The following is a 25,499-nucleotide window of genomic DNA, read 5'->3' on the forward strand; positions in this document are numbered from 1 at the left end:
TCTTTGGACTGTGGGAGGAAAGCTGAGCGCTTGGAGGAAACACCACCAGACACGGGGAGGATGTGCAAACTCCAAACAGACAGCCAGCCAAGGCCAGTTCCCTGGCACTGTGAGGCAGCAGTGCTAACCATTGAATCCCCGTGCCACCTATGCAAGACACCTTCACAATGCTTCCTGTGTTAAAGCTGTTATGTAAATGTAAGTGACCGTTATTGTTCAAAATCTGGGAAGAATATGGGCTTTTGCCAGGAAATAAAAAAAAATTCAAGCACACAGTTTAACAGCAAGCTCTTTATTCGCTAAACAGAAACTTAGGTTCCAGTTTTTGATACTCAAAATGCAAAACTGAGAACGCAACTGGGAAATTAAAAACAGCACATTAACTAATTTTCGATGTTTGTTTTCCAGTTAACATTTTGTTGCGATAATAAAGTCAACAACTAGTTCAAAATAATTCTAACAAGTATTTTCCAATGTCCATGTAACATAGTGAAAATAGCAATTAGTATAAAAAAAACACAGTTAGTGTCTGGAGCGATTATGGTTTTGAGTAAATGGCCAATTATTTCTCACAGTGTGATCTAATTGTGTAACCATTTTCACTGGCTCCCTGTTACATTCCAGTCTGGGATGTTGGTTTAATAAGAGAGTAATCCATCGCTTTTACCAAGCAGTCACGAGCCACGTTGATGATGTCTTGCCGTTTATCGGTTCTTTCCAGTTTGCCAATGACGGTAAGGATCTCTAGTAACTCGCTCTCAATCAGCTTTTTGGCAATTTCCTTGTCTGCAGCCATCAGGTTAGAAGCGATGACTAGGCCGCGGTGTTGAACTTCCAAGTTGTCGTGGATACAGAGTCGCTGCAGGATTTCCAGCCACTGAGGTGTCTGCATACAAAAACAGGAGGAAAAGCCCAATCAAGTTTCCTTCAGAAATCCCCCTGTAATCTGTTAATGGCTGTTAATGGCTGAGAGATGTCTATGTGTTTGTTTCAGTCTATGCAAAAACCTCATTTTAAGATATTTCTGCCTATGTACAATTCCATTTAAATGCTAGACTGTAGGGGTTAACAAACCCTTCTAAGCTGACCAATTGTAGCTAACTTAACTACATGTAGACTCAGAAGGCATGATGGGTTAAAAATTGACTGCATTCCTGAAGGGTACACACTGCAGGCAGACAATAGCTAACAGCAGCTGCAAGGATTGTTTTTCTAAGATGGAGACAGCCTGTGGAGGACACTTCCAATAACAAGATAAGGGTTGGAAACAGCATACGAAAAACATTCCCAACATCGAGATAATATTGAAATATATTTTCGATTTTAGAATGTATGGGTGTGTGTGTCTGTGTGTGTGTGTGTGTGTGTGTGTGTGTTCAGTTTTGTGCTCAAGTTCAGTTCAGTTCTCAGCTTAAAAACCAGTCTCCAAGTTTGCCTTTTACTGCTTCTGTCATGTTATTCTTTTAAAGCTCTTTTCGGTAAGAGAAAACCATTTTAAAACACAAATCAGTGCTGTCCTCTCGTCTTTTCAAACGAATGAATGGACCCAACAATGGCAAATCGTGGTGAGGTGCCAAAGTGACCAGAGAGTCCAGGAGAAACAAAATGTACTCATGGCCATACTAGGGCAATAGAGATCCCAGTACCACTGAGTGACTGAGGAGTGGATTATATCTTTAGTCACAGAGACAAAGGGGAGGGGTGAGGCCATGGAGAGATCTGAAAACAAATAGGAGAATTTTAAATCTGAGGCATTGTCCATTGCTAGGTCGACACAGGGGTAATGGGGAATGGGATTTGGCAGGAGTAAGGATACGGGCAGCAGGGTTATGGGTGAGCTTGGTGGGAGTTGGAAGATCATTGGGATAGACGAGTCTAATGGCAGCAAAGACACAGCCAGGATTTCAGCAGCAGGTGGACTGGGATAGGGGTGGAACTGGGCAATGTTAGGAAGGTGGCAATGGATGGTCCTAGTGACATGGCAGAGATGTGATCTGAAGCTCATATCAGGGTCCAGTCCAACAGCGAGGTTATGGACAGACTAGTTCAACATTTGACAATGAGGTGATCAGGGTTTGTGATGGGGACCAAAGACAATGGGCGGGATTTTCCGGTTTGCCCCTAGACTGGAAAATTCCACCTGAGGTCAATGAAAATTTGCATAGTCTCCCCCCACCCCACCTGCTACAATTCCTATAGCGAGTAGCACAGGAAAATTCTGCCCAATGGCTTCAGTCTTCCTAATTTTTAATTGGAGAAAATTTCTGTTCCTCCAGTACTTTCTGTGAAACGGTGAGACAATTTAGAGACAGTGGTGAGGTCAATTGTGGTGAGGTAAAGCAGAGTGTCATCAGTGGTACATTTTCCACAATTGTGTCATGTTTTGATGAGACTACACCTAGAGTAATGTGTTTCTCATTCAACATGGATATATTCACTTAGAATCATGTTGGATAGCAGAGTGGATATGAGGGGCCAAATGGTCTACTGCTGCTCCTATTTCTTTTGTTCTTATATTCTTATGTAGATGTAGAAAGTAACAGTTTGTCACTAAGGGGCACATGTTGATAAAAAACAGGATGAGGTTAGAATAGTTCCCTGTGTAACTCCGGAGATAATGGCTGGGAAGAGATAATGGTTGGGATTGGGAAGAGAAGCTATTGAAGGTGATTCTCTGGCTATGTTGAGAGAAGAATTAACCAGGCAAGAGCCACCCCACCCAGCTGGACGATAATGAGAAGGTATTGGAAGGGGATGGTGAAGTCTAATGTGTCAAAAGCTGAGACAGGTCGAAGGGTGAAGAACAATGGTTCGCCAAGAGCACACGGGTGCCTTTTACTGATCCAGTGACATTATCAGTTGAGGAAATACTGACCCAGTTGCATTTCTGTAGCACCTTTCAGGATGTCCCAAAGTTCTTTACAGCAAACATGGCACTGTTGAAATGTAGCCCCTGTTGTAATGTAGCAAATGAAGCAACCAATTTGTGCACTGTAAGATCCCAGTTCATTTATTTTAGTTACGTGGATTGAGAAATAAGAATTGGCCTGAATACCCCATCATTGAAGTGGTGGAGGCTACCTCGTTGAATATGTTTAAGTCACGGGTAGATAGATTTCTGGTAGATAAGGGAATTAAGGGTTATGGGGAGCAGGCGGGAAAGTGGAACTGAGCCACAATCAGATCAGCCATGATCTTACTGAATGGCAGGGCAGGCTCGAGGGGCTAGATGGCCTACTCCTGCTCCTATTTCTTATGTTCTTATTCATCTTTGAATAGCAGCTGTGAGATCTTTGACGTGCACCCGAGGGGGCAGATGAGGCTTTCTCAAGGCTCATCTCCCTACATTGCAACAACACCTACACTTCCTCAGTACATCACTGGCTGTCAAGTGTCAATGACACACTGCGAAAGGCGCTACATAAATATCAGCTCTTTCTTCCGTCCAGAGTCGAGCTAGTCTCGCGAGCTGTCAATCGAGCGACACTCACCACTCGGGTCATCTTGTGGCAGAGTTCCTTGCGGCTCGCGGTGAGCATGGCAAGAGCCCCTGCGGCGGCTCGCTGAAGCTTCACATCGTCCTCACCGCAGAGTAACACCAGTAACTTCAACTGGTCATTCCCTTCAGCTATAAAACGTTCTTGAACCTTTGCAAGAAACAGGAGGACCTCAGGACTTGAACAACTTGAATCGAACGTACAATATTAATAATATTCACTACTTCAATAACACATCGGGACAGATTCTGGAATGGTAATGGTTCCTTAATGACCCACCCTGCCACTAATTAACGAACTGCCCAGTGATTTCAGGGGATACACTATGAGTTGTAAATCTCCAGATCTTGCTGCTTGACTTATTCCCCGAATGCTTCCCAGCATCCCACCCTCAGCCTCCCCGCTATTTTTAAGAACTCGCTGAATATACATATCAATTGGCCATTAAACTCACCGCAGCTGGCAATTAACAGTGTAAGCAACTATTTAGGCTTACTGATGGGCGGGACAGTAGCACAGTGGTTAGCACTGCTGCCTCACAGCGCCCGGGACCCGGATTCGATTCCCGGCTCGGGTCACTGTCTGTGCGGAGTTTGCACATTCTCCCCGTGTCTGCGTGGGTTTCCTCCAGGTGCTCCTGTTTCCTCCCACAATCTGAAAGATGTGCTGGTTAGGTGCATTGGCTGTGTTAAATTCCCCCTCAGTGTACCTGAACAGGCACTGGAGTGTGGCAACCAGGGGATTTTCACAGTAACTTCATTGCAGTGTTAATGTAAGCCTGCTTGTAACACTAATAAATAAAACAAACTGATTATTATGAATAGAATGCTAATCAAACTCTCCAGCAAGAGAAGGGAGAAATTTAAACTGATGAGTATGATTCCTACACATACTAATTGTTGTTGGGAATTCTAAAAATGCCAATCAATTTCTTCCAAATTATTTTTCCTGCCTGTCTTTCTGTCTATCTCTCTCTCTTTCTTTTTCTCTTTCTCTCTTACCCAATCCAATACTCTGTCCCCCTAACACACACCTTCAACCAACCCCCCCAACACCAGTCCCTCTCTCTCTCTCTCTCTCTCTGTCTCAGGATTTTACTTTAATTCAGATCCTTTCCTTCTCCACCATTCCTCTGCTTATTTCTTCATTTTATTGATGCGGAGATGCCATCATTGGACTGGGTTAGGCACAGTAAATCTTGCAACACTAGGTTAAAGTCCAATCACGAGCTTTCGGAGCACTGCTCCTTCATCCAGTGAGTGGGGAAGTGGGTTCACAAACACAACATATATAGACAGAGAGACACAATTGCAAGATAATGCCACTAACTGTCCTGGCTTGAGACAATTTACACCTCTTTAACCTGTGATTATCTCTCCACGCGCCCTGTCTGTACCTGTAAAGACTTGATTCCTGTAAAGATTCACGTTGCTAATGTGCCTGCTTCCACCATCTCCTCTGGCAGCTCAGATACACACCACTCTCTGCATGACTAACTTCCCCCACACATCTTCTTTAAACTTTCCCCCTCTCACCTTGAACCTGTGTCCTCTTGACAATTCCACCCTTGGAAAAAGCCCCAGTCTATCCACCCTGTCTAGGGCTCTCGTAATTTTGTAGACCTCTATCAAGTCTCCCCTCAGTCTCTGTCTTTCCAGTGAAAACAATCCTAGTTTATTCAACCTCTCCTTATAGCCAACATTCCCAAGACCAGGCAACATCCTGGTGAACTTTTTAAGTTATTAATTCACGGGACATGGATGTCACTGGCTGGCCAGTGTTCATTGCCCATCCCTAGTTGCCCTTGAGAAGGTGGTGGTGAGCTGCCTTCTTGAACCGCTGCAGTCCACGTGCTATAGGTTGACCCTCAATGTCATTAGGAAGGGAATTCCAGGATTTCGACCCAGCGACTGCGGACAATTTGAGTTAAAGGATGTGGGATATGGTGTGACTAACTGGACTGGCAGTATAATGCATCAGTGCAGAAAAATCTGGCCCCAATGTTGGAACAAAGCAAAATACATTGATAGTGGCTAAAATGGAAAATCCAAGCTAATTTTAATCCCTGTACTGATCAGTTTCTGTCAGACAGATTGATTTTATACCCTTCCCATTACACTTGTATTTCTAAAATCAAATAAAATAATTAATTTCCCTTAAAATGTTGAATGAAGATTGTATGAACTGCTTGTTGGTTTTCCACTTACGTCCTTGCAGGCGACCATATTGCACATACACTCAGTGGCTGCCTGTCGAATCTGATCATGTTCCTCAAACATGTAGCATTCAATCTCAGGCATCGCCTTCTCTTTGATTATTTTTTGCCTAAAAATAGAAAGATTTGCATTTATATAGCACCTTTCACACCCCCAAAGCACTTTACTGCCAACAATGCACTTCTGAAGGGTAGATGCTGCCTGTAATGTCGCGAGCACAGCAGCCAATTTATACACAGCAAGCTCCCACAAGTAGCAACAAGATAAATGGTTTGATTTATTATTGTCAGATGTATTAGTATACAGTGAAAAGTATTGTTTCTTGCACGCTATATAGACAAAACGTATCGTTCATAGAGAGGGAAAGGAGAGAGTGCAGAACGCACTGTTACACTCATAGCTAGAATATAGAGAAGGATCAACTTAATGTAAGTCCATTCAAAAGTCTGGCAGCAGCAGGGAAGAAGTTATTGTTGAGTCGGTTGGTACGTGACCTCAGAGTTTTGTATCTTTTTCCCGAAGGAAGAAGGTGGAAGGGAGAATGTCCGGAAAATGACTAAACATGAGAGAAAATGCTGGAAAATCTCAGCAGGTCTGGCAGCATCTGTAAGGAGAGGCATCCAGCACCCGCAGTAATTTGCTTATATCCAGTGTTTAACTCACTGCCACTTCTCTTCAGGACTGCTTACCCTGAAGAAATACTGCTCTTCTCTCCGCCCTCCTTACAGATGCTGTCAGACATGCTGAGATTTTCCAGCATTTTCTCTTTTGGTTTCAGATTCCAGCATCCGCAGTAATTTGCTTTAATTAAATGACTAAACAGCCTGTTCTTAGTGACGTTAGTTGAGGGGTATATGTTAGACAGAACATTAGTCATAACTCTTTTTGTCTTCAAAATAGCACTGTAGGTCAAAGTATTTCTGCTTTTCCTGCCAGCGAGATCTTACAGTCCCGCCGCCCAATGAAAGGAGGGTGTGGGCACGCAAAACCCCCACGGGACTGGAAAACATGCCATAAAGGGGCTGGAATATTCCCCTCATAGGGTTTCTTATTCTCAACTGAGGGTAGACAGGCCCTCAGCTTGTAGGTTTACCTGAAGAACAGCAGCTCCGATCGTGCAGCCCTGTTAGAGTGGAGTCAGTTCTCAATTCTCCAGACAGGGACCTGAACCCACCAACTTTGTGAGTCAGAGGCGAGAATGTTACCGACTGAGGTACGACTGACACAAAAATATCTCAGAAAATGGGACAACGTAATTAAATTTTCAACAAAAACGCTGGTTGGAATTCCCTGACCTCGCCTGCGGCTGGGATTCTCCAGTCTCTGCGGTGAACAGAGATGTGGCTGAGCGCCAAATTCCCCGTTCCTGCTGGCAGCAGTAGCCGGTTGTCCGACACCGGAGAATTCTGGCCAAAGGTGCAACAGAAAGAGGGGAGTGGGGGGGGTTCCACCACCCACACTTGGCCACTGGAGCAGCCTCTAACTCTGGGCACACCCACGTTTCTCTGCCATATAAACCTTCTCTCTGTCAGATCAGCCATGCTTCCCTCCTCCTCTGTTCTACAGCTGTAACCATTTAAATCTCCTCTGGAGAAAGGAAACTTCATTTCTTTACTTGTCACATTATCTCTCCGTTTTGTCATTTGATTTCTCCTGCCTTTTATCCTCTCACAGACATTCCCTTTGTCTTTTCTTCCCCTGATCCTCACCCCACCTTCCTCTCCCTCTGGAAATGGTTAAAACCATTTACATTTCTAATACTTTCCACTTTCTGCTTTAAACGTGTCAGCATCACAGATTAATATCCATATTCTACCAACCTCGATCTGGACAGCATTGGTTAAGCCAGGCCTGAGCTGCTGAGATAGTTGTTCTGAGAATGAAAACTTCTAAATGGAAATAAAGGAAAGTTGTGTCTTGAGGGTTTCCAGTGACTATGGCTGGAATTCTGTGGCCATTCATGCCCCATTCCTGCTAAAAGCGAAGATAGAGACCTTGCCGCTCAGACAAATCTCCGTTGGCTGCAGCGGGACTGGAGAATCCCACCAGAATGAACAGCTGGAGAGTCCCAGACAATATAAGACCCTTGTCAGGCCCCACTTGGAGTACTGTGCGCAGTTCTGGTCGCCTCACTACAAGAAGGATGTGGAAGTTATTGAAAGGGTGCAGAGGAGATTTACAAGGATGGTGCCTGGATTGGGAGGCATGCCTTATGAGGATAGGTTGAGGGAGCTTGGTCTTTTCTCTCTGGAGAGACGAAGGTTGAGAGGCGACCTGATAGAGGTTTATAAGATGTTGAGAGGTATAGATAGGGTGGATTCTCGGAGGCTATTTCCCAGGGCTGAAATGGTTGCTACGAGAGGACACAGGTTTAAGGTGCTGGGGAGCAAGTACAGAGGAGATGTCAGGGGTAAGTTTTTCACTCAGAGGGTGGTGAGTGAGTGGAATCAGCTGCCATCGGTGGTGGTGGCGGCGAACTCGCTGGGGTCTTTTAAGAGACTTCTGGTTGAGTACATGGAACTTAATGGGATTGAGGGTTATAGATAGGCCTGGTAGGTATGGATATGATCAGCGCAACTTGTGGGCCGAAGGGCCTGTTTGTGCTGTAGTTTTCTATGTTCTATATCTGTTGGCAGTATATTCAGTTGTGGGGTTCTCCTTGGGAAGACAGAATGCTGATACTCTGGCCGGAATTTTCCCGCTGTTCACGCAGGCGGGATCTTCTGGTTCCACCGACGGAACCCATCCCCTTCTCCCCACAGGATTCCCGGTGGCATGGCGTGGAACCAATGGGAAATCCCATTGAGAGTGGCAGGACCAGGAGATCCCACTGCTGGCCAATGGCATGGCCACCTTCCCCACCCATGCGAAGGGGCCAGAGAACCAGTCAACTGTCTTGGGCTGGAATTCTCTGGCCATTCACACCAGTGGGATTCTCCAGTCCCACCGGCAGTCTATCCCTACCAGCGGATTTCCCAACAGCGTGGAGTGATATCAATGGGAAATCCCACCAGAGTAGCAGAGAACGCCACCTCCTGCTGGCGAGTAACAGGCAACTGAGAGGACGGAAAATCTCATCCATGGTCTTTGCAGGTTGTATTGATGGTGACCTGATAAAAGACCTGAAACGTGAAATGTTTCTCTCTCCACAGATGCTGTCCGACCTACTGAGTATTTCCAGCATTTTCAGCTCATATTTCAGACTCGCAGTATCCATTTTTGTTTGGTAATTAGCTGGTAAATGTGACAAAACTTAATTTCCTTTGAACTTTCCCTGTGCCAGAACAGAACTTTCTGCAGCTGCGTACATTATTTTCAGTTTACTCTTGCAGTATCTGTAAGTGACCCATTTATATCAAATATCAAGGCAATTATTGTTTTGAGAAATGTCCTTAATGCCTCCTAATCCCTCTGGCTCCTCATCAATGGCTTCCCTTGACAACTACACAATATGCAAATACATTTGGCATTTCAAATCAGCTTCATTTCTTTGCACTAAAAAGGCATAGTTATTTATTTGTTAATGTGGGAGGCACGATGGCACAGAGGTTAGCGCTGCTGTGTCACAGCGCCAGGGCCCCGGGTTTGATCCCTGGCTTGGGTCACTGTTTGTGTGGAGTCTGCATGTTCTCCCCATTTCTGCATGGGTTTCCTCCAGGTGCTCCGGTTTCCTCCCACACTCCAAAGATGTGCCAGTTAGGTGGATTGGCCATGCTAAATTGTCCCTTAGTGTCAGGGGACTAGCTAGGTAAATACATGAGCTTATGGGGATAGGGCCTTTGGGTGCGATTGTGGTCAGCGCAGACTCGATGGGCCAAATGGCTTCCTTCTGCACTGTAGGGATTCTGTGATCAAAACTTCTTCACGAATCATTACATCGGACATTCAGCAGAGATTTGAGACAGTGAATAATTGTCCCCATAGAGCAAAAAAGGGTATTGAGATACAGAGGAAGGTACAAAAAAAAATACACAGAAATGGTGCCAGATCTGAGCTTATAAATATCAGGAAAGACTGAACAAGCTGGAGATCTTATCTCCAGGAAAGAGAAGATTGAGGAATGGCCTGATAGAAGTCTTTAAGGTTACAAAAAGGGTTCAATAAGGTAGACATTGAGAAGATATTTCATTTATGAGGGAATTCATAACATCAAATGAGAGATTGATGCGTTACAGTCCATTCAGTGAGTCTGAGTTGCTGTGGCAATGTCTACATAATAGCCTGCAGCTATGGATCATGATGGTAGTGGCAGCACGATGGCACAGTGGTTAGCACCGCTGCCTCAAAGCGCCAGGGACCCGGGTTCAATTCCAGTCTTGGGTCACTGTCTGTGTGGAGTCTGCACATTCTCCCGGTGTCTCTGTGGGTTTCCTCCGGATGCTCCGGTTTCCTCCCACAGTCCAAAGATGTGCAGGTTAGGTGGATTGGCCATGCTAAATTGTCCCTTAGTGTCCCAAAATGTAGAGTAGAACAGATTAGCCATGGCAAATGATTGGGGTTACAGGAAATGGGGTGGGCCTGGATAGGATGCTCTTTAGAAGAGTTAGTGCAGACTCGATGGGCCGAATGGCCCCCTCTTGCACTGCAGGGATTCTATGAACTTTCTTTCCATCCCATGGTTGAACCTTGCTCACTCTCACTACCCGCCTTTGGTGTGTGTTGGATGCATTGTAGGTCGATACTCAACATGTTTAGTCACATTATGGATGCATTTTCCATGACCATCGAGTCCTGGGGTGACACTCTAACCTAGAGTTACTGGCTCAGAGGCAGGGACATCTGCCACACCACACTGTGCCACAAGAGCTGTATCAATATAAGATAGTCAACTAATAAGTCACTAGTAAGGAATTCTGGAGAAACATTTTACCTGGAATGAGAATGTGAAAGTCATTACCACAGGGGGTAATTGAGGTGAATAACATTGATACTTTTCGTGGGAAGCCAACTATGCTTCCTGAGCAAATTGGGAGAGAATTCGGAGAGGCTAGTGTAATTGGAACAGATCTACTTAAAGCAGGGAAGGTTAATGGGAAATTTAATACAGTAAATCCTCTCTTTATGGTGCCCTATTTTAAGTTGTTTTGATTTAAAATTGGTCACTAAATGGGATGAGGATTCACGTTCAGTATTAGGAGTTTATTTTTAACATTGTTTTAATGTTGCCAGGTGCGTTGTGACCTGATTGGTGCCATTTTGGAGCAGCCTCTCCCATGATTACCCCGCTCACTGGTTGACCCTCCACCTTGTACCCAATCTTCCTGTTGGCAGGTCTTTCCTCTAGCCTCCCCTCCCTCTCGCCACATCTCTAGGCTCATCCCTGTGACCCTGCAATTCAAAGCTGTTCACCTTCACTCTTCCTACCTTTCATTTCCCGAGCCCTCACACAGAACAAGAATTTGGCTAAAGAAGATAGCAATGTGGAGAAGTGGAGAACAGGAGGGTTGGCCAATGACTGGGTAGGTTGGCCAGCAGTGGGGTTGGGAAGAATAATTATAATGACTAGGGACCAGACCTGAAACTCCAAAATATATTATGAAGTTAGCCTAAACCCCAATTTTTTTGATTTTGGCATTAGTGTGAGCAGGTGTTTCACTTCAAGTATGATTCTATTGACCCAATGGGATGTTTTTATTTAAAAAAAACTTTACTTAGCAACACAATTTAACTATAACAAAAAGAATTAGCATAACTTTTACCAATTTAAATACTTAAACATGACAAGGTATAAGTCTTAACTGCTAGGCTGTCTAGATTAGTTCCAATTTAAGCAATATTCCCCATAGACAAACTCCTCTTCAGATTCAGTTAGCAAAAACACATAGGCTTATGTGAATAGCCATTTTTCCAGTCTTTTAAGAACTTCTCAGGTGGAGATTAGGAAACTGTTTCTTTTCAAAGCAGAGAGTTGTTATGGTCTAGAATATGTTGTCTGAAAGAGCAGTAGAAACAGCTTCAAAAATAAACCTCAAAAGGGAGCTGAATAAAAATTTCAATAGAAAGAAGTTGCTGAGCTATGGAAGAAGAGCAGGGGAATGGAACTAACTGAATAGTTCTTAACAGCCAGCACAATCATGTTGAACCAAAAACTCTCCATCCGTGCCATTAGGCTCAAATAAACACAGATGCTAATACACACGCCCAGTGCCATGCAAGATTCTGAAACAGCAATCGGCAAAAACCTTATGTTCGTGATGTAAGAAACAAAATTGAACATACCTTAATTTCTCACTTTTTGCTGAAAGGTTTGTGAGACTCATGAGGGCTTCGTAATTTTGTAAACCATCACGCTCTGTGTTCAGCAAACTGACGAGCGGTCGCACAACTTCATAGATCTGAAAGGAAAGTACCAAAAAAGATGTATTTTTTAAGACACATTTTACACACTTAGAGGTTCTTTTTTACATGTCTTAAGTATATGGTTAAGTTTTAAATGCTGACACTTAATGTAACGGATAGAGCAACCTTATGCAGCTCTGCTATTGATCTAATGTCATTTATACAGAATGACCCCTGTGACAATACTTCCCTTTAGGAAATGTATTTTAGTCACGATTCTGTGCACCATGTTTCTAGCTGTTTCTTCCATTTTATCAATGCCATTCTGTCTACAGCCAGCATCCTGTATTGTAACTGCAGCCACATAATTGTTTCTAATTGCTAAAATGTTGATTTTAATGCCGTTCTGCTGTTTCTGGTGTTCCCCTGGGATTTTGCAGAGTGGGACTTGATAAGGATGATTGACAGGTATGGTCACATGATGATGCGAAGCTCGCCTTACACAAAATATTCAAACTTAGATGCTGCTTTTGAATTGAGAGAGAGAAGAGTGCCTCTCATTTCACCTCTCTGAAGTTAGAGACACGAATCTGCTAGAAGATTTGTCTCTTTCTTGGAGATTCTGCTGCGTCAAAGTGGATCTTTCTCAGTTGCTGTTTTGGAAGCTGCAGAGAGAGAGTATTCTTTTCTGTCTCTGAAGTCTGGAGACTAGGAGCGACCAGAGACTAGGTTTACTTCTCTGATGTTCTGATATTTTGAAGCTATATCCTTTTCTGGAAACTGCTGTCTAGATCACTCTGCAGAAGTGTCAAAAGGTTGGAAATCTAGTACTTGGGTAAGAACCTGCGGTCTCTGTGGTTCTAAAGAAGGTGTTCATGTCTATGGGGGATAGTGCTAAATTGGAACAATAGAGATAGCTAGCTGTTAAGAGTAATACTTTGTCATGTTTAAATATTTTAATTGATAAAAGTTATGCCAATTCTTTTTGTTATATCCTAACTGTATTCTTAAATAAAGTTAGTTTTGATAAAAGCTCCCTAAAGGGTCACTTGAATCATACCTGGAGTGAAAAACTTTATATTCACCTTAATCTCAAAATCAAATGTAAATATTGGGGTCTAGGCTAACTTCATAAAATATCCTGGGGTTTCTGACCTGGGTCTTAATGTGTCTAATCTTAAAAAGTGCTTCCTAGGCATTTCTGGCCAGGTTTTTCTCTCTGTGGCAAATAGACAAAGCCAGCCATTCATTCCATTAATACTCACCCATTAACTTTCCATAGGCTTTTGCACTGGGAATTACTGGGAAGCCATAATTCCAAAATCTCAGCACCTTCTAGAGAACATCTCAAACTTATCTAATAGGGCAAACCAACATTGTATCTCCCTAACCAGAGTGAAGAAATGTTAATAGGCAGCACATTATATGGGTTATAGAGGACTATGGGCCAAACGCGGGCAACTGAGACTAGGTTAGGCGTTTTAAAAAAAGAGTGGCTTGGACAAGTTGGACCGAAGGGCCTGTTTCCATGCTGTAAACCTCTATGACTGTGTCTAAACCTGAAGGTTAAAATATTTAATACAACATCCAATCAGGTACAGAAAGCAAAATGGAGAGAGAGAAATAAAGATAGGATTTAAAGAGAGAAAAAGAAAAGTAAATAAAAACACACTAAAAATATCTTCAACAGTAAATAAAAGTTGAAGGAATGAGACTCCACACTTGTCAAAATTAATTTTCAGTGTCATAGGGTGGGTCTGTTCAGACCCCATTTGGAATATTTTGAGCAGCTTTGGGCCCCATACCTAAGGAAGGATGTGCTGGCCTTAGAGAGAGTCCAGAGGAGGTTCACAAGAATGATCCCTAGAATGAAGGGTTTGTCATATGAGGAGCAGTTAAGGAGTCTGAGTCCGTACTCGGTGGAGTTTAGAAGGATGAGGTGGGAGAGAGGCAGACAGTTGAATTGCCTGAAACAGCAAGACGATTATATGATTCAAGGGACACCTTTGCAATGACAACTATGGTCATGCAATGATCAGTGTCAATCACCCGATACACAACGCTGCCTGGAGTGGGTGAGAATGGTACATCCAGTGGAGGCTGCATTTAGAAAAATGGTTACTTGTTGGCCTACTTTCTCTCCTGAAGTCCCCTATCTTCATAAAGTGATGCCTAGTCACAAGAACCAACAGGCGTGTAGGTTACTTTCCAGAATGATACCCTAGGATATTGACCTGATTATTCCGAGTGTGGGAACTATACCTTGTCAGAGCTGTGCAGCTGTTTATGTCTGCCTCAAGGCTGATGACAAACCTTTAATTGTATTAATTACACAGCTATCATCTCAAAAAGGTGCCCTTCTGTGACAGGGAACTCAAGAAAGCCAAGGATTAATTTGCTAAAAGCTAACAACAGGCTGAACCTACTGTGTTAAAAACTATCAACAATCTGTGAACATGCTGTGACAAAAAGCTTTCAAAGGATTCGCCCTAAAGCTGCCCTCCTTTCCAAGGTTTTTTCAGTTTAAAAAGACTTCCGTTCATTGCAAACAGTTTCTAGCACCCCCAAGTACCAACGAGAATACTTTTCCACAGAGCCAGGCTCTTAATGTAGGAGAGATAGCAGCCAATCTGCATACAGCAAGTTCCCAGAAAGAGCAATGTAATAATGACCAGATCATCTGCTTTTGGTTCTTTTGATAGAGGGAGAAAGATCAGCCAGGACACTGCAGAGAACTCCCCACTTCTTCTCTGAAATAGCATCTTTTATGTTCACATGGGAGACTGAACAGTGCCTCAGTTTAATATGACACCTGAAAAGTCAGCACCCACAACAGTGAAACACTCCTTCACTACTGCACTGCCAGCTAAGATAAAGTGTGCAATTCTTGAAGCAGAACCCAGACCCACAATCTCTTGACACAAACCCAAGTCTGAATCATTGGTTGACAATGATATTAACAAGTCAAAGGGATATCCAAGTGTCCAACCATGATGCTGTCAAACAGCCAATCACATTGAAGTCTTCTAACAGACAGAAAGCCAGGAAATTAACAGCACTTAATTATTTTACTTTTATTCATTTAAAATTTTACACATAGGGTTAATGTAAAAGCTGAAATAACATTAAACTTTTTTTTAATTCAGATTTTATTTTTTGTTGCGATGGATAAATTTGACAGTCTTCAAATATTAAATTAATTTTCAGGGTCAGTGAGGCTGTTCAGCAGTAATAATGAATTTAGTACATTGTTAAAAAACAAGTAACTCCTCATTCATCAAGATGTAACTTTACAAGAGTTCTTACAGCAAGATGAACACCATAAAAGCGGAGGCCCCCATCAGTTTAGTGATTTCTAATTGATTATAGATGTGGAACATCATAAGTTCATAAGATATAGGAGCAGAATTAGGCCATTGGGCCCATCAAATGCACTCTGTCATTCGATCATTAGGCTGATACGTCCCTCATCTCCATTTTCCTGCCTAATCCCCATACCCCTTCAACTCATTACCAATTAAAAGTCTCCTAATAAATCTCCTCCTTAAATTTACTCACTGTCCCAACATCCACCGCACTTTGGGGAAGAGAATTCCACAGATCCACAACCGTCTGGGAGAAATAGTTTCTCCTCAATTCTATTTTAAATTTGCTACCCCTTATCCTAAGACTATGACCTCTTGTCCGAGAATGCCCCATAAGAGGAAACATCCGCTCCACGCCTACTTTATCCATACCTTTTATTATCTAGTATATCTCAATATGATCTCCCCTCATTCTTCTAAACTGCAGACAGTATCGGCCTAAACTGTTCAATCTCTTTCCATATGACAAACCCCTCATCTCTGGAATCGATTGAGTGAATCCCCTCTGAACTGCCTCCAATGCCACTACATCTTTCCTTAAATAAGGGGACCAAAGCTGTGCACAATACTCCAGGTGTGGCCTCACCAATGCCTAGTATAGTTGCAAGAATAGTTCCTTCCCTTTATATTCTATTCTTTTAGCTATAAATGCCAACAGCACAACCTGTTGAGAAGCATGGAATCACTGACAGGAACTTCTGGCTTTCCATGTTTAACTGCACCTATCTGGACTCCAGATTTTCCTGTCAGTTTCAGAGGATTAGCAACAGCAAATACTGATAGTTTCACCACCATTACTATCACAAACTCTAAGCCTTTCTCTCCCAGATGCATCCTATCTAATTGTGCATTCCTGGCACAATTTACTCACATTCAAAATTTATTTCTTTCAGAGGAATGGGTTGCATTCCGAACAGTGTTGGAAACTGCCTTCTAATAACACACACACACTGATAAAAACAATCTGTAGCACTCTGCACATCTCAATTCCATGCAGCGATCCAACTAATCAATGTCTGAAAATGAAAAAAAAGCAATCAAGCTTTTATAAAAGTCCTTTAGGATAAGCTATTGAACTCCAATGTAATACCAATCAAAAACATCATTAAAACAATTCATCTTGATGTGTTATTGACTTTGTTTCCAATTCGGGCCTGGGATCTGACTGAGAAATGATGAGAGAAATTTACATTATTCAGTGTTTTTGCTGTTTCCATGCTCCCCCGGTAAGTGAGTGGAACTACAGCGTGGCACTGGGATCAGAGATCAAATCTCCACAATCTGTCCAATTTGACTGTGCCGGAAATTAACCAGGATTCCCTTAAAGTGAGTCCCACGCCCCATTCATCAAGGAATCTGAATCAAGGCCAGTGCGTTGGTCCCTGTCCATCACCCGATATTTCCCTCGCTCGGTTACTGTAAATGAGATTCTCACTCACCCTTTCTCCAGGGAAGGCGATTTCTGGGTCAGAGACGGCAGCAATCTTGGCAAGAGCATGAGAAGCCTTAATTTTACCATCGTCAGTGCCGTGTAGGGCGAGAGGCAGTAAAGTCTGAATAAGAAAATGGACAAAATGAGAAAAAGTGGTGTACAGAGAGATAAGACCATAAGGCCATGAGATATAGAAGCAGAATTAGACTATTCGGACTATTGAGTCTGCTAGACTATTCGATCATGGCTGATAAATTTTTCTATTGCATTCTTCAGTTTTTGCCCCATAACCTTTGATCTTCTTACCAATCAAGAAAATATCTATCTCTGTCCTAAATACATTCAATGACCTGGCCTCCACAGCCTTCTGTGGCAATGAATTCCACAGATTCACCACCCTCTGGCTGAAGAAATTCCTCCTCATCTTGATTCTAAAGGCTTGTCCCTTTACTCTGAGGCTGTGCCCTTGAATCCGAGTCTCTCCTCCTAATGGAAGCATCTTTTCCCCCATCCAACTCTCCAGGCTTTTCAATCTTCTGTAAGTTTCAATGAGATACCCCTCATCTAAACTCCATCGAGTAAGAACCCAAAGTCCTCAGACGCTCCTCAGACATCAAGCCTTTCATTCCCGGGATCATTCTTATGAAGCTCCTCTGGACCCTCTTCAAGGTCAGCACATCCTTCCTTAGATACGGGGACCAAAATATTCCAAATGCAGTCTGACCAGAGTCTGATAAAGCCCCAGCAGTACATTCCTGCTTTTGTATTCTATGATGGTAGTATCTTAGAACTTTTACAGCACAAGTGGAGGTCAGTCAGCCCATCGCATTTATACTAGCTCTTTGAAAGAGCCATTTACCTAAATCCTATTTCCCAATCCTGTCCTCAATGCCTTTGAAATGTTTCTTTCTCGTTGATTTCAAGATGACAAAAGGACATCTTTCAATTAGATGGTTATCCTTAGTAATAAAGAACAAAGAACAAAGAACAACCCAGCACGGGAAACAGGCCCTTCGGCCCAACAAGCCCGTGCCGCCGCATCACCCTACACCTATTCTACCCTGCGTGTCTACAAATGGAACCCCTAACTTAGCCAGATTCAGGGGAGAATAGTGTCAATTTGGTAAACCAATCAGCCTAAGAGCACATCTTTGGGGTGTGGGAGGAAACCGGAGCGCCCGGAGGAAACCCAGGCAACCACAGGGTCCTCTAATACAACCTTCCTGACCAAAGGCACCTGCTCTAGCAATTGTAAAGCAGACTGAGGGAATGCAAAGTACCTTATAGATCTATTTCCTTTCTTTAACATAGTTTTTGCATTTACTATCCCTTGCATTTTAAGTGCATGACTTTTTACACCTTTCACTGTCTTACTTTGTCCCATAGCTAATGGAGTGGGAGGTTCTGCTCCTTATCAGCTCATAAGATATAGGAGCAGAATTAGGCCATTGGGTCCATCGAGTCCATTCCGCCATTTGATCATGGCTGATAAGCTCTTCATCCCCATTTTCCTGCCTTCTCCCCATAACCCTTCAACCCATTCCCAGAGCAATGTGGTTGACTCTTAAATGCCTTCAGGGATGGACAATAAATTCTGGCCCAGCCTGTGACGTTCATGAGCCATGAATAAATAAAAAGGACTTGATGGCCACACGGGATGTGTGTACTCAACCAAACAGGCTGAGTGTCAACCTGTAAACCCTGCTAACACATGCCAATGGTTGTCAGCAAGAATGGAAAAGCTTCCTGGACCAGCCATGTAACAGAAAGAAAGTTGGAATCTCGACCATCACTATCTGTAGCGTTAAATGATAACATGTATGTAGACATGCATGCCATCATGGTAGCTTGGACTCCCTGAGTGAGCAGTAACACATCAACACCACAGCTATCATTGGTGTAACTATTGTTAATTTTAGTTAGCTATAATGTGATGTCCAACTTTAAATATTAACACCACATCAAAGATGGTTCAGGATTGAAGGATTACACTTTTCAGAAGGGATTGAATAAACTGGGACTCTTTTCTCGAGAAAAGAAGTGACTAAAATATGACCAAGATTCTCCAATCTCACTCGCCCCACCAGCAAGGACGGAGAATTTGGCACTCAGCCGAAACTCCATTCGCTGCAGCTGGACCGGAGAATCCCAGCCACGGGGGAACTCTGACAATTCCAGCCAGGATCCAAGGTCTTTATAAATAATGGAGGAGTTTGGATATAGAGAGGATGTTTCCACTTGTAGAGGAGACCAGAACGAGGGGCCACCAGGATAAGATAGTCACTAATGGATCCTGTAGGGAATTCAGGGGAACTGATTTCACGGACGGAGGGCTCAGAATGTGAAACTCGCTACCACAAGGATTGGGTGAGGTGACTTATGTGAGAAGCTGGATGGATAGGTGAGGGGGAAAGGAGGGGAACAGTAATGCTGGCAGGGCAAGGTGAAGGAGGGCTAGGAGGAGACTTGTGTGGAGCATAAACACCAGCCAGGAGACGTTGGGCTGAATGGTCTGTTTCTGTGCCGGAAAATTCAATGCAATTCAATGTAATTACCTTCCCACCACCCTGTGCCATGATTTTGCCACGATCTCTAACATCGTCAACCAGAGCAAGGAACACACTGAAGATACAAAGAGAAATTAGGTTCAGAAACAGTTCAGGAAAAGGTATAAACCCTCAGGGCTTTTTTAATGTGAAAATTGTATTCAATTCTATAACAATATGTTACAGTGATCTTAATGATGCACACATTAAACAAGATAATGGGCTGGCACAGTGGCACAGCGGTTAGCACTGCTGCCTCCCAGCGCAGGGACCCGGGTTCAATTCCAGCCTAAGGTCACTGTCTGTGTGGAGTCTGCATGTTCTCCCCGTGCCTGCGTGGGTTTCCTCCGGTGCTCTGGTTTTATCCCACAATCCAATGTGTAGGTTAGATGGATTAGCCATGCTAAATTGCCCCTCAAAACTAAAGTATATATATTAGTCACAAGTAGGCTTACATTAACAGCACAATGAAGTTACTGTGAAAATCCCCCTGGTCTCCACACTCCTGCGCCTGTTTGAGGGACAATTGAGCGTGGCCAATGCATTGAACCCGCACGTCTTTCGGACTGTGGAAGGAGATCAGAGCACCCGGAGGAAACCCATGCAGACCCGGGGAGAATATGCAGACTCCGCACAGACAGTGACCCAAGCTGGGAATCGAACCCGAGTCCCTGATGCTGTGAGCAGCAGTGCTAACCCCGTGACGAAAGATGTGTGGGTTAGGGAGATTAATGTGGTAAATGTGTGGGGCCACTCTTCTGAAGAGGGGCTGGGGAATTATCCTGGTTCTCCTGGCTAACATATATCCTCAACAAAATCATAAAAGTGCTTTGGCATGTCTGAAAGGTGCTATATAAATGCATATCTTTCTTTAAAAGAACCTCCTTGCTAGGTAGCTATGGGAATTAGTAATTGTGTCTGTTGTAGGCTGCATTGATTTATAGTATTCATGTGCCAATCTAGTTGTTTCTGATTTGAAAGCCCAGGCATTTCCACCTGACTGCAATATTTGGAACTCTCATTTATCCTGATGCTTCACTGAGGGAGTGCTGCACCCTCAGAGATTGTCATTCACCTGGGAGACCAGGTGGACCTTCAGAAGTAATATTAAACTGAAACCCAGTCAGCCTGTTCAGCTTTAACTGTGCATCGGTTCTCTGTACATTCTCATGCAAACAGGACTGGATAACTTACCGAGCCATAAGCTCCTTGGTCTGGTCTGTCAGGATAGCACTGTCTGCCTTCAGCATGACAGCGAGCGCAGACACAACACCAACCTTTATCAAACGCTTGACACGCAACATCACAAAGTCTTTTTTATCCTGTAATATCCAACAGAGGCCATTGCTCATTGTTACAATCAGCTAACATTTTATGAATTCCTTCTTTTATTCAAACATTTGATATAAAAAAGTGTGTGAGTGTGGGTATGTGTGTGTGTGTGTGTGTGTGTGTGTGTGTGTATGTGTGTGTGTGTGTGTGTTTGAGTGTGTGTGTGTGTGTGTGTGTGTGTGTGTATGTGTGTGTGTGTGTGTTTGAGTGTGTGTGTGTCCATATGCATGTGTGTGTGTGCACGAGTATGTGTGTGTGTGTGTACCAGGGCTCAGTGGGTCCCATTCTCACCTTGGAGTCAGAAGGTTCCAGATTCAATTCTCCCTCCGGAGCTGAGAGATCCCGGCTGACCCACACAGCACCCATACAGAGGGAGTGCTACACTGGCAGTGGTGCAGTCTTTCGACTGAGACAGCCCATCTGCTCTCTCAGGCGAATGTAACAAATTCCAGAAGTATCACAGTGAAGAGTTCTCCAGTGACCTGGACAGTTATCTTCACTCGGGGAACATCAAAAGAAAGAAAGATTATCTGTTGCTGTTGCTGAGAGTGTGCTGGGAACGGATCAGCTGCTGTGTTTCCTACCTGTAACAGTTACCACACTTCCAAAACATTTCATTGGTTGTAAAATGCTCTGGAATATCTGAGGTATTAAAAGGTGCTATATAAATGTAAGAACAGAAACAGCAAATGTTGGAAAATCTCAGCAGGTCTGACAGCATTTGTGGAGAGAGAATAGAGGCAATGTTTCGAGTCTGGATAACCCACACCAGAGCTAAAGACAAAGGAAATAGGACAAGATTCGTGCTGATGAGGGGGGTGGGGGAGGAGGGTTTGTGTAATTGGTCAAGATGTCACAGACAAAGAAACAAAAGGAATGTAAATGTTGATGATTAAGACTGAGAATGGTGCTAATAGCATCCATTAAGAGATTGGAATGTGTAAATGGCACAACAAATGTGCAGGTGGGGACACAGGACAAAGGGGATGGGGCCTGGGTGGGATTGTGATCCGTGCAGACTCAATGGGCTGAATGGCCTCCTACTGCACTGTAGAGATTCTGTGACGATGTGGAGATGCCGGCGTTGGACTGGGGTAAACACAGTAAGAAGTCTCACAACACCAGGTTAAAGTCCAATCAATGTATTTGATAGTAAACTCACAAGCTTCCGGAACTCTCCATTCACCTGACGAGGGGGCAAACCCTGAAAGCTTGCGAGTTCACTATCAAATAAATTGGTTGGACTTTAACCTGGTGTTGTCAGACTTCTTACAGAGATTCTATGATTCAGTGTCCCTCACTCTTACAGTATAAATCTTGTCCGATTTTCTTTGTCTTCAGCTCTGACAAAGGGTCATCCAGACTTGAAACATTGGCTCTATTCTCTCTCCGCAGATGCTGTCAGACCTGCTGAGATTTTCCAGCATTTTCTGTTTCAGATTCCAGCATCCGCAGTATTTTGTTTTTTATATAAATGTAAGTCTTGCTATTCTTTTACCTTTGGATGGTCTTCAGGTACGTGCTGTTTTGACAACTTGGCCAACTCAACCAGCTCTGGAATCTTCTCTTTTACATCATAGCTGTTTGTGCAGTTCACCAGGATCGATGCTACAGCGTAAAGAATTGTCTTGTCAGCCGACTGTGAACAGAAGGAGCAGATAAATTGTAGACAATAGAATTCAAGAAACCATCAAATTATTGATTTATACCTTTTCTATGCAACAAATTAAAAACCGATACTAACATATTTCTCCAGGGATTCGTTGTCCTATAATGTGGGAGAGGGGTATCACTGTTTAATGCATAGAAATTAAAAAGTGGAGAGCACCTACCTTCGACAGCTCAAACATTGCCTGCATTGCTGGCTCATCCCCCACAAAATCATCTTTCACATCGGCGTCCAATGTCAGGTAAGCCATGCCTTCGATCGCCCACTTTCTCGTGCGTGTGTCAATGTTTTGGTTGCATAGCCATCTGAGTAAGGAATTCAATTAAACTTAGCAGTAAAAATATTTCATCCGATTCACATCAATTCGTTTCATTTACATTTGTTTGCTGAACAAGAGAGACATTCAAATCAGGCATTGGAAAGTAAAGTGTTGGTGTTGGTTAAGGGGCGGCACAGTGGGTTAGCACCGCTGCCTCACAGCACCAGGGACCTGGGTTCAATTCCAGGCTCGGGTCGCTGTCTGTATGGAGTTTGCACATTCTCCCCATGTACGCATGGGTTTCCTTTAGGTGTTCTGGTTTCGTCTCACAGTCCAAAGATTGTGTGTTAGGTAGATTGGCCGTGCTAAATTGCCCTTTAGTGTCAGGGAATTAGCAGGGTAAATATGTGGGGTTAAGGGAATGGGGCCTGGGTGGGATTGTGGTCAGTATAGACTCTCATGGGCTAAATGGCCTCCTCCTGCACTGTAGGGATTCTATAATTCTAAGTGATTTTCTCATAGTTAACCAACAACCTCCTGATTTAGAAGCGAGAATACTATCCATTGAATTACAGTTGACACTTACAGACAGATGCATAGATATGTAAACGTATAAAATATTCTTAAGTACTTTTATTTATCTTAGCCTTCTTAAATAGCCTAATTCCTGAAAATATTGTTTTTTATTTAATATTTTCTATACAATATAAACCAAATAATACCCTCTATCTGTCCACAAACATATGTAATGGTGTAAAATTATGTGTAATCTTCAATTCTTCATATAACACAAAACTTTAATTTCATTAAGTATTTTGTTAGTTATTCATTTGGAAACACCTTGCTGAAAACACCAAGAAATTTTATAAAGATTCTTTCAAAATATCATAGAACCACTTTGAACAATGTTCCTATCAAGCCCTTTAGATCATTTTCCGTTCAATACCCAACTGATCTGAGTGTCACAGAAAGCTGGAATTAATAAAGTACAATCTGCAATGTTCCAACCGTGGAAGTTAAAATATGGAAATCTACACACATTGGCTCTGGGTTCAGCAATATCTCAGATTTAAACTCCTCATCCTGGAGTTCAGATCCCTCCATGTGCTACCCTTCCAGTCCCTATAATCTCCTGAAGAACTACAATCCTCCCAAGGTCTCTAAGCTCCTCCAATTCTGGCCTCTTGCACACAGTGGCACAGACTTGTAATCCAAAGGCCCAGACTAGTGCTATGGTGGACCTAGGTTCAAATCCCACCACAGCAGGTGGTGAAATTTGAATTCAATAAAAATCTGGAATTTTTTTTAAAAAAAGCTCTAATGATAACCCTAAAACCATTAGCGATTGTAGTAAAAATCCATCGGATTCACTAATGAAGGAAATCTGCCATCCTTACCTGGTCAGGCCTACACGTAACTCCAGACCCAAAGCAAATGCCTTCAGGATTGGACAATAAAATGCTGGCCCAGCCAGCGACACCCACATTCCATAAACAATAAAGAAAACCGTTAGAAGCCGTGCCTTCATCTGGCTGGAAACTTATCCGTGGAATTCCCTCCCTCAAACATCCCTGTCTCTTGCCCTCTCTCCCTAGCAGTTCCCGAAAACACATTCCCTTGACCAAGTTTTAGTCAACTCACTGTCCTACCAAGCCTCATACAGGCTTGCTGTCAAATTCTGTCTGATAGCAAAGCACTTTGGGATCTTTTCACTACATTAAAAGGTGCAAGTTGTTGTTATAACACTGTACTTAAGATACTTACTTTCTGCATTGTTTTGCAAGTTTTTCAGTAGAACCTTCCGAGAACTGTCTCAGACTGTAGTCAGTCCCCCCTGCTGATCCAAGCTTGCACAGGCCCTATTGGTAATAAACACACAATATATTTAAACAACCAAGGGGACGATTCTCCCCAAAAAATTCTATTTGCCAAATTCGCGTAAAAACTAGAGTAATTCCCGTTGTTTTTTAACAGGATTTTCAGACTGAATCTCTCACACTCTGAGCGCTGAAGAGTGCCCTAGTGAGATTCATTCTGAAAATCAGGGGCAGGGCCTATTCCCAGCGGAGAGACCGGCAGTATTGCGCTGAGTGGGCCACTGCGCACGTGCCGATCTGTCAGCACCAAGATCGATGTGCGGCAGTAGCCTCGCACTGCCGGTCTCCCAATCGCTGTCCAGCCCTGTGACCCCACATCACCACCCCTCTGAACCCCCACCCACTGATTGTTAGCCTCCCGGATCTCTCTGCGTCAGACTCAATGACCACCACCCCACCTCCCGCCAGCCCAATCTCACCGACCCCCAACCCCCTCCACAATTCCTGACGTCCTTCCCCCTGCAGCCCCAACACCCCCAGCAACCCCGACCCCCCTCCCCACACACAGATGGCCAGCCCCAGTCACCATCCTCCCTCCCTCTGCCGCTGATCTCTATACAGAGTTGCCGCAGGACACCCCACCCCCACCGATCAACCCCCTATTACCCCACTCCCTTGGCATGGCCTGATGCCCAGTGGACAGTGCCAAGGTGCCTTGCGGGCATGGCCTGTTTGCCCCTTGGGCAGTGCCAGGGGACCAGGCTGGCACTGCTAGGCTGGCAGTGTCCAGGGTGACCCCACCCCCCCACCAAACCCCAGACTCTTGAAGGGTCTTCCTTGACCCCTGTTCACTCCAGTGGGATCGGGCCACCAGTCCCCATGCGTGGGGAGCTATTATAAACCCCGTTGGAGTCAACCACTCCTGGTGGGGGAGGGGGGAGATGTTAGCGGGCCTGGAGACTTCTGTTGCAGAGCTGGTGATGAAATTGAAATTCAAATTTTCCAGCAGGGGGCTGATTACTGCAAAAAACTCGAAGGTGGAGACGCACAGAGGCAGTGGCGCCCAGCAGGGAGTTCACTAAATGGC

At 43.8% G+C, this 25,499-nt stretch overlaps 1 protein-coding gene across 2 annotated transcripts in view; it reads right to left on the bottom strand.

Moving 5' to 3' along the window:
* Positions 1 to 276: 276 nt before the first annotated feature.
* unc45b (unc-45 myosin chaperone B) overlaps positions 277 to 25,499 on the bottom strand; it is a 50,334-nt gene continuing 25,111 nt past the window's right edge. For both annotated transcript variants that reach the window (XM_080189594.1, XM_080189593.1), the window contains exons 11-20: positions 24,360 to 24,454; positions 22,500 to 22,641; positions 22,166 to 22,306; positions 20,530 to 20,657; positions 19,345 to 19,411; positions 16,797 to 16,910; positions 11,933 to 12,048; positions 5,705 to 5,822; positions 3,492 to 3,647; positions 277 to 886 (exon numbers count right to left, since the gene is read on the bottom strand). In XM_080189594.1, coding sequence (XP_080045720.1) covers positions 614 to 886; positions 3,492 to 3,647; positions 5,705 to 5,822; positions 11,933 to 12,048; positions 16,797 to 16,910; positions 19,345 to 19,411; positions 20,530 to 20,657; positions 22,166 to 22,306; positions 22,500 to 22,641; positions 24,360 to 24,454 — 1,350 coding nt within the window. In that variant the 3' untranslated portion in view covers positions 277 to 613. The remainder of the gene's footprint in view (positions 887 to 3,491; positions 3,648 to 5,704; positions 5,823 to 11,932; positions 12,049 to 16,796; positions 16,911 to 19,344; positions 19,412 to 20,529; positions 20,658 to 22,165; positions 22,307 to 22,499; positions 22,642 to 24,359; positions 24,455 to 25,499) is intronic.

Source organism: Carcharhinus amblyrhynchos, chromosome 5 (assembly GCF_965287045.1).
Source record: "Carcharhinus amblyrhynchos chromosome 5, sCarAmb.v2.hapA, whole genome shotgun sequence".
Lineage (NCBI taxonomy): Eukaryota > Metazoa > Chordata > Chondrichthyes > Carcharhiniformes > Carcharhinidae > Carcharhinus > Carcharhinus amblyrhynchos.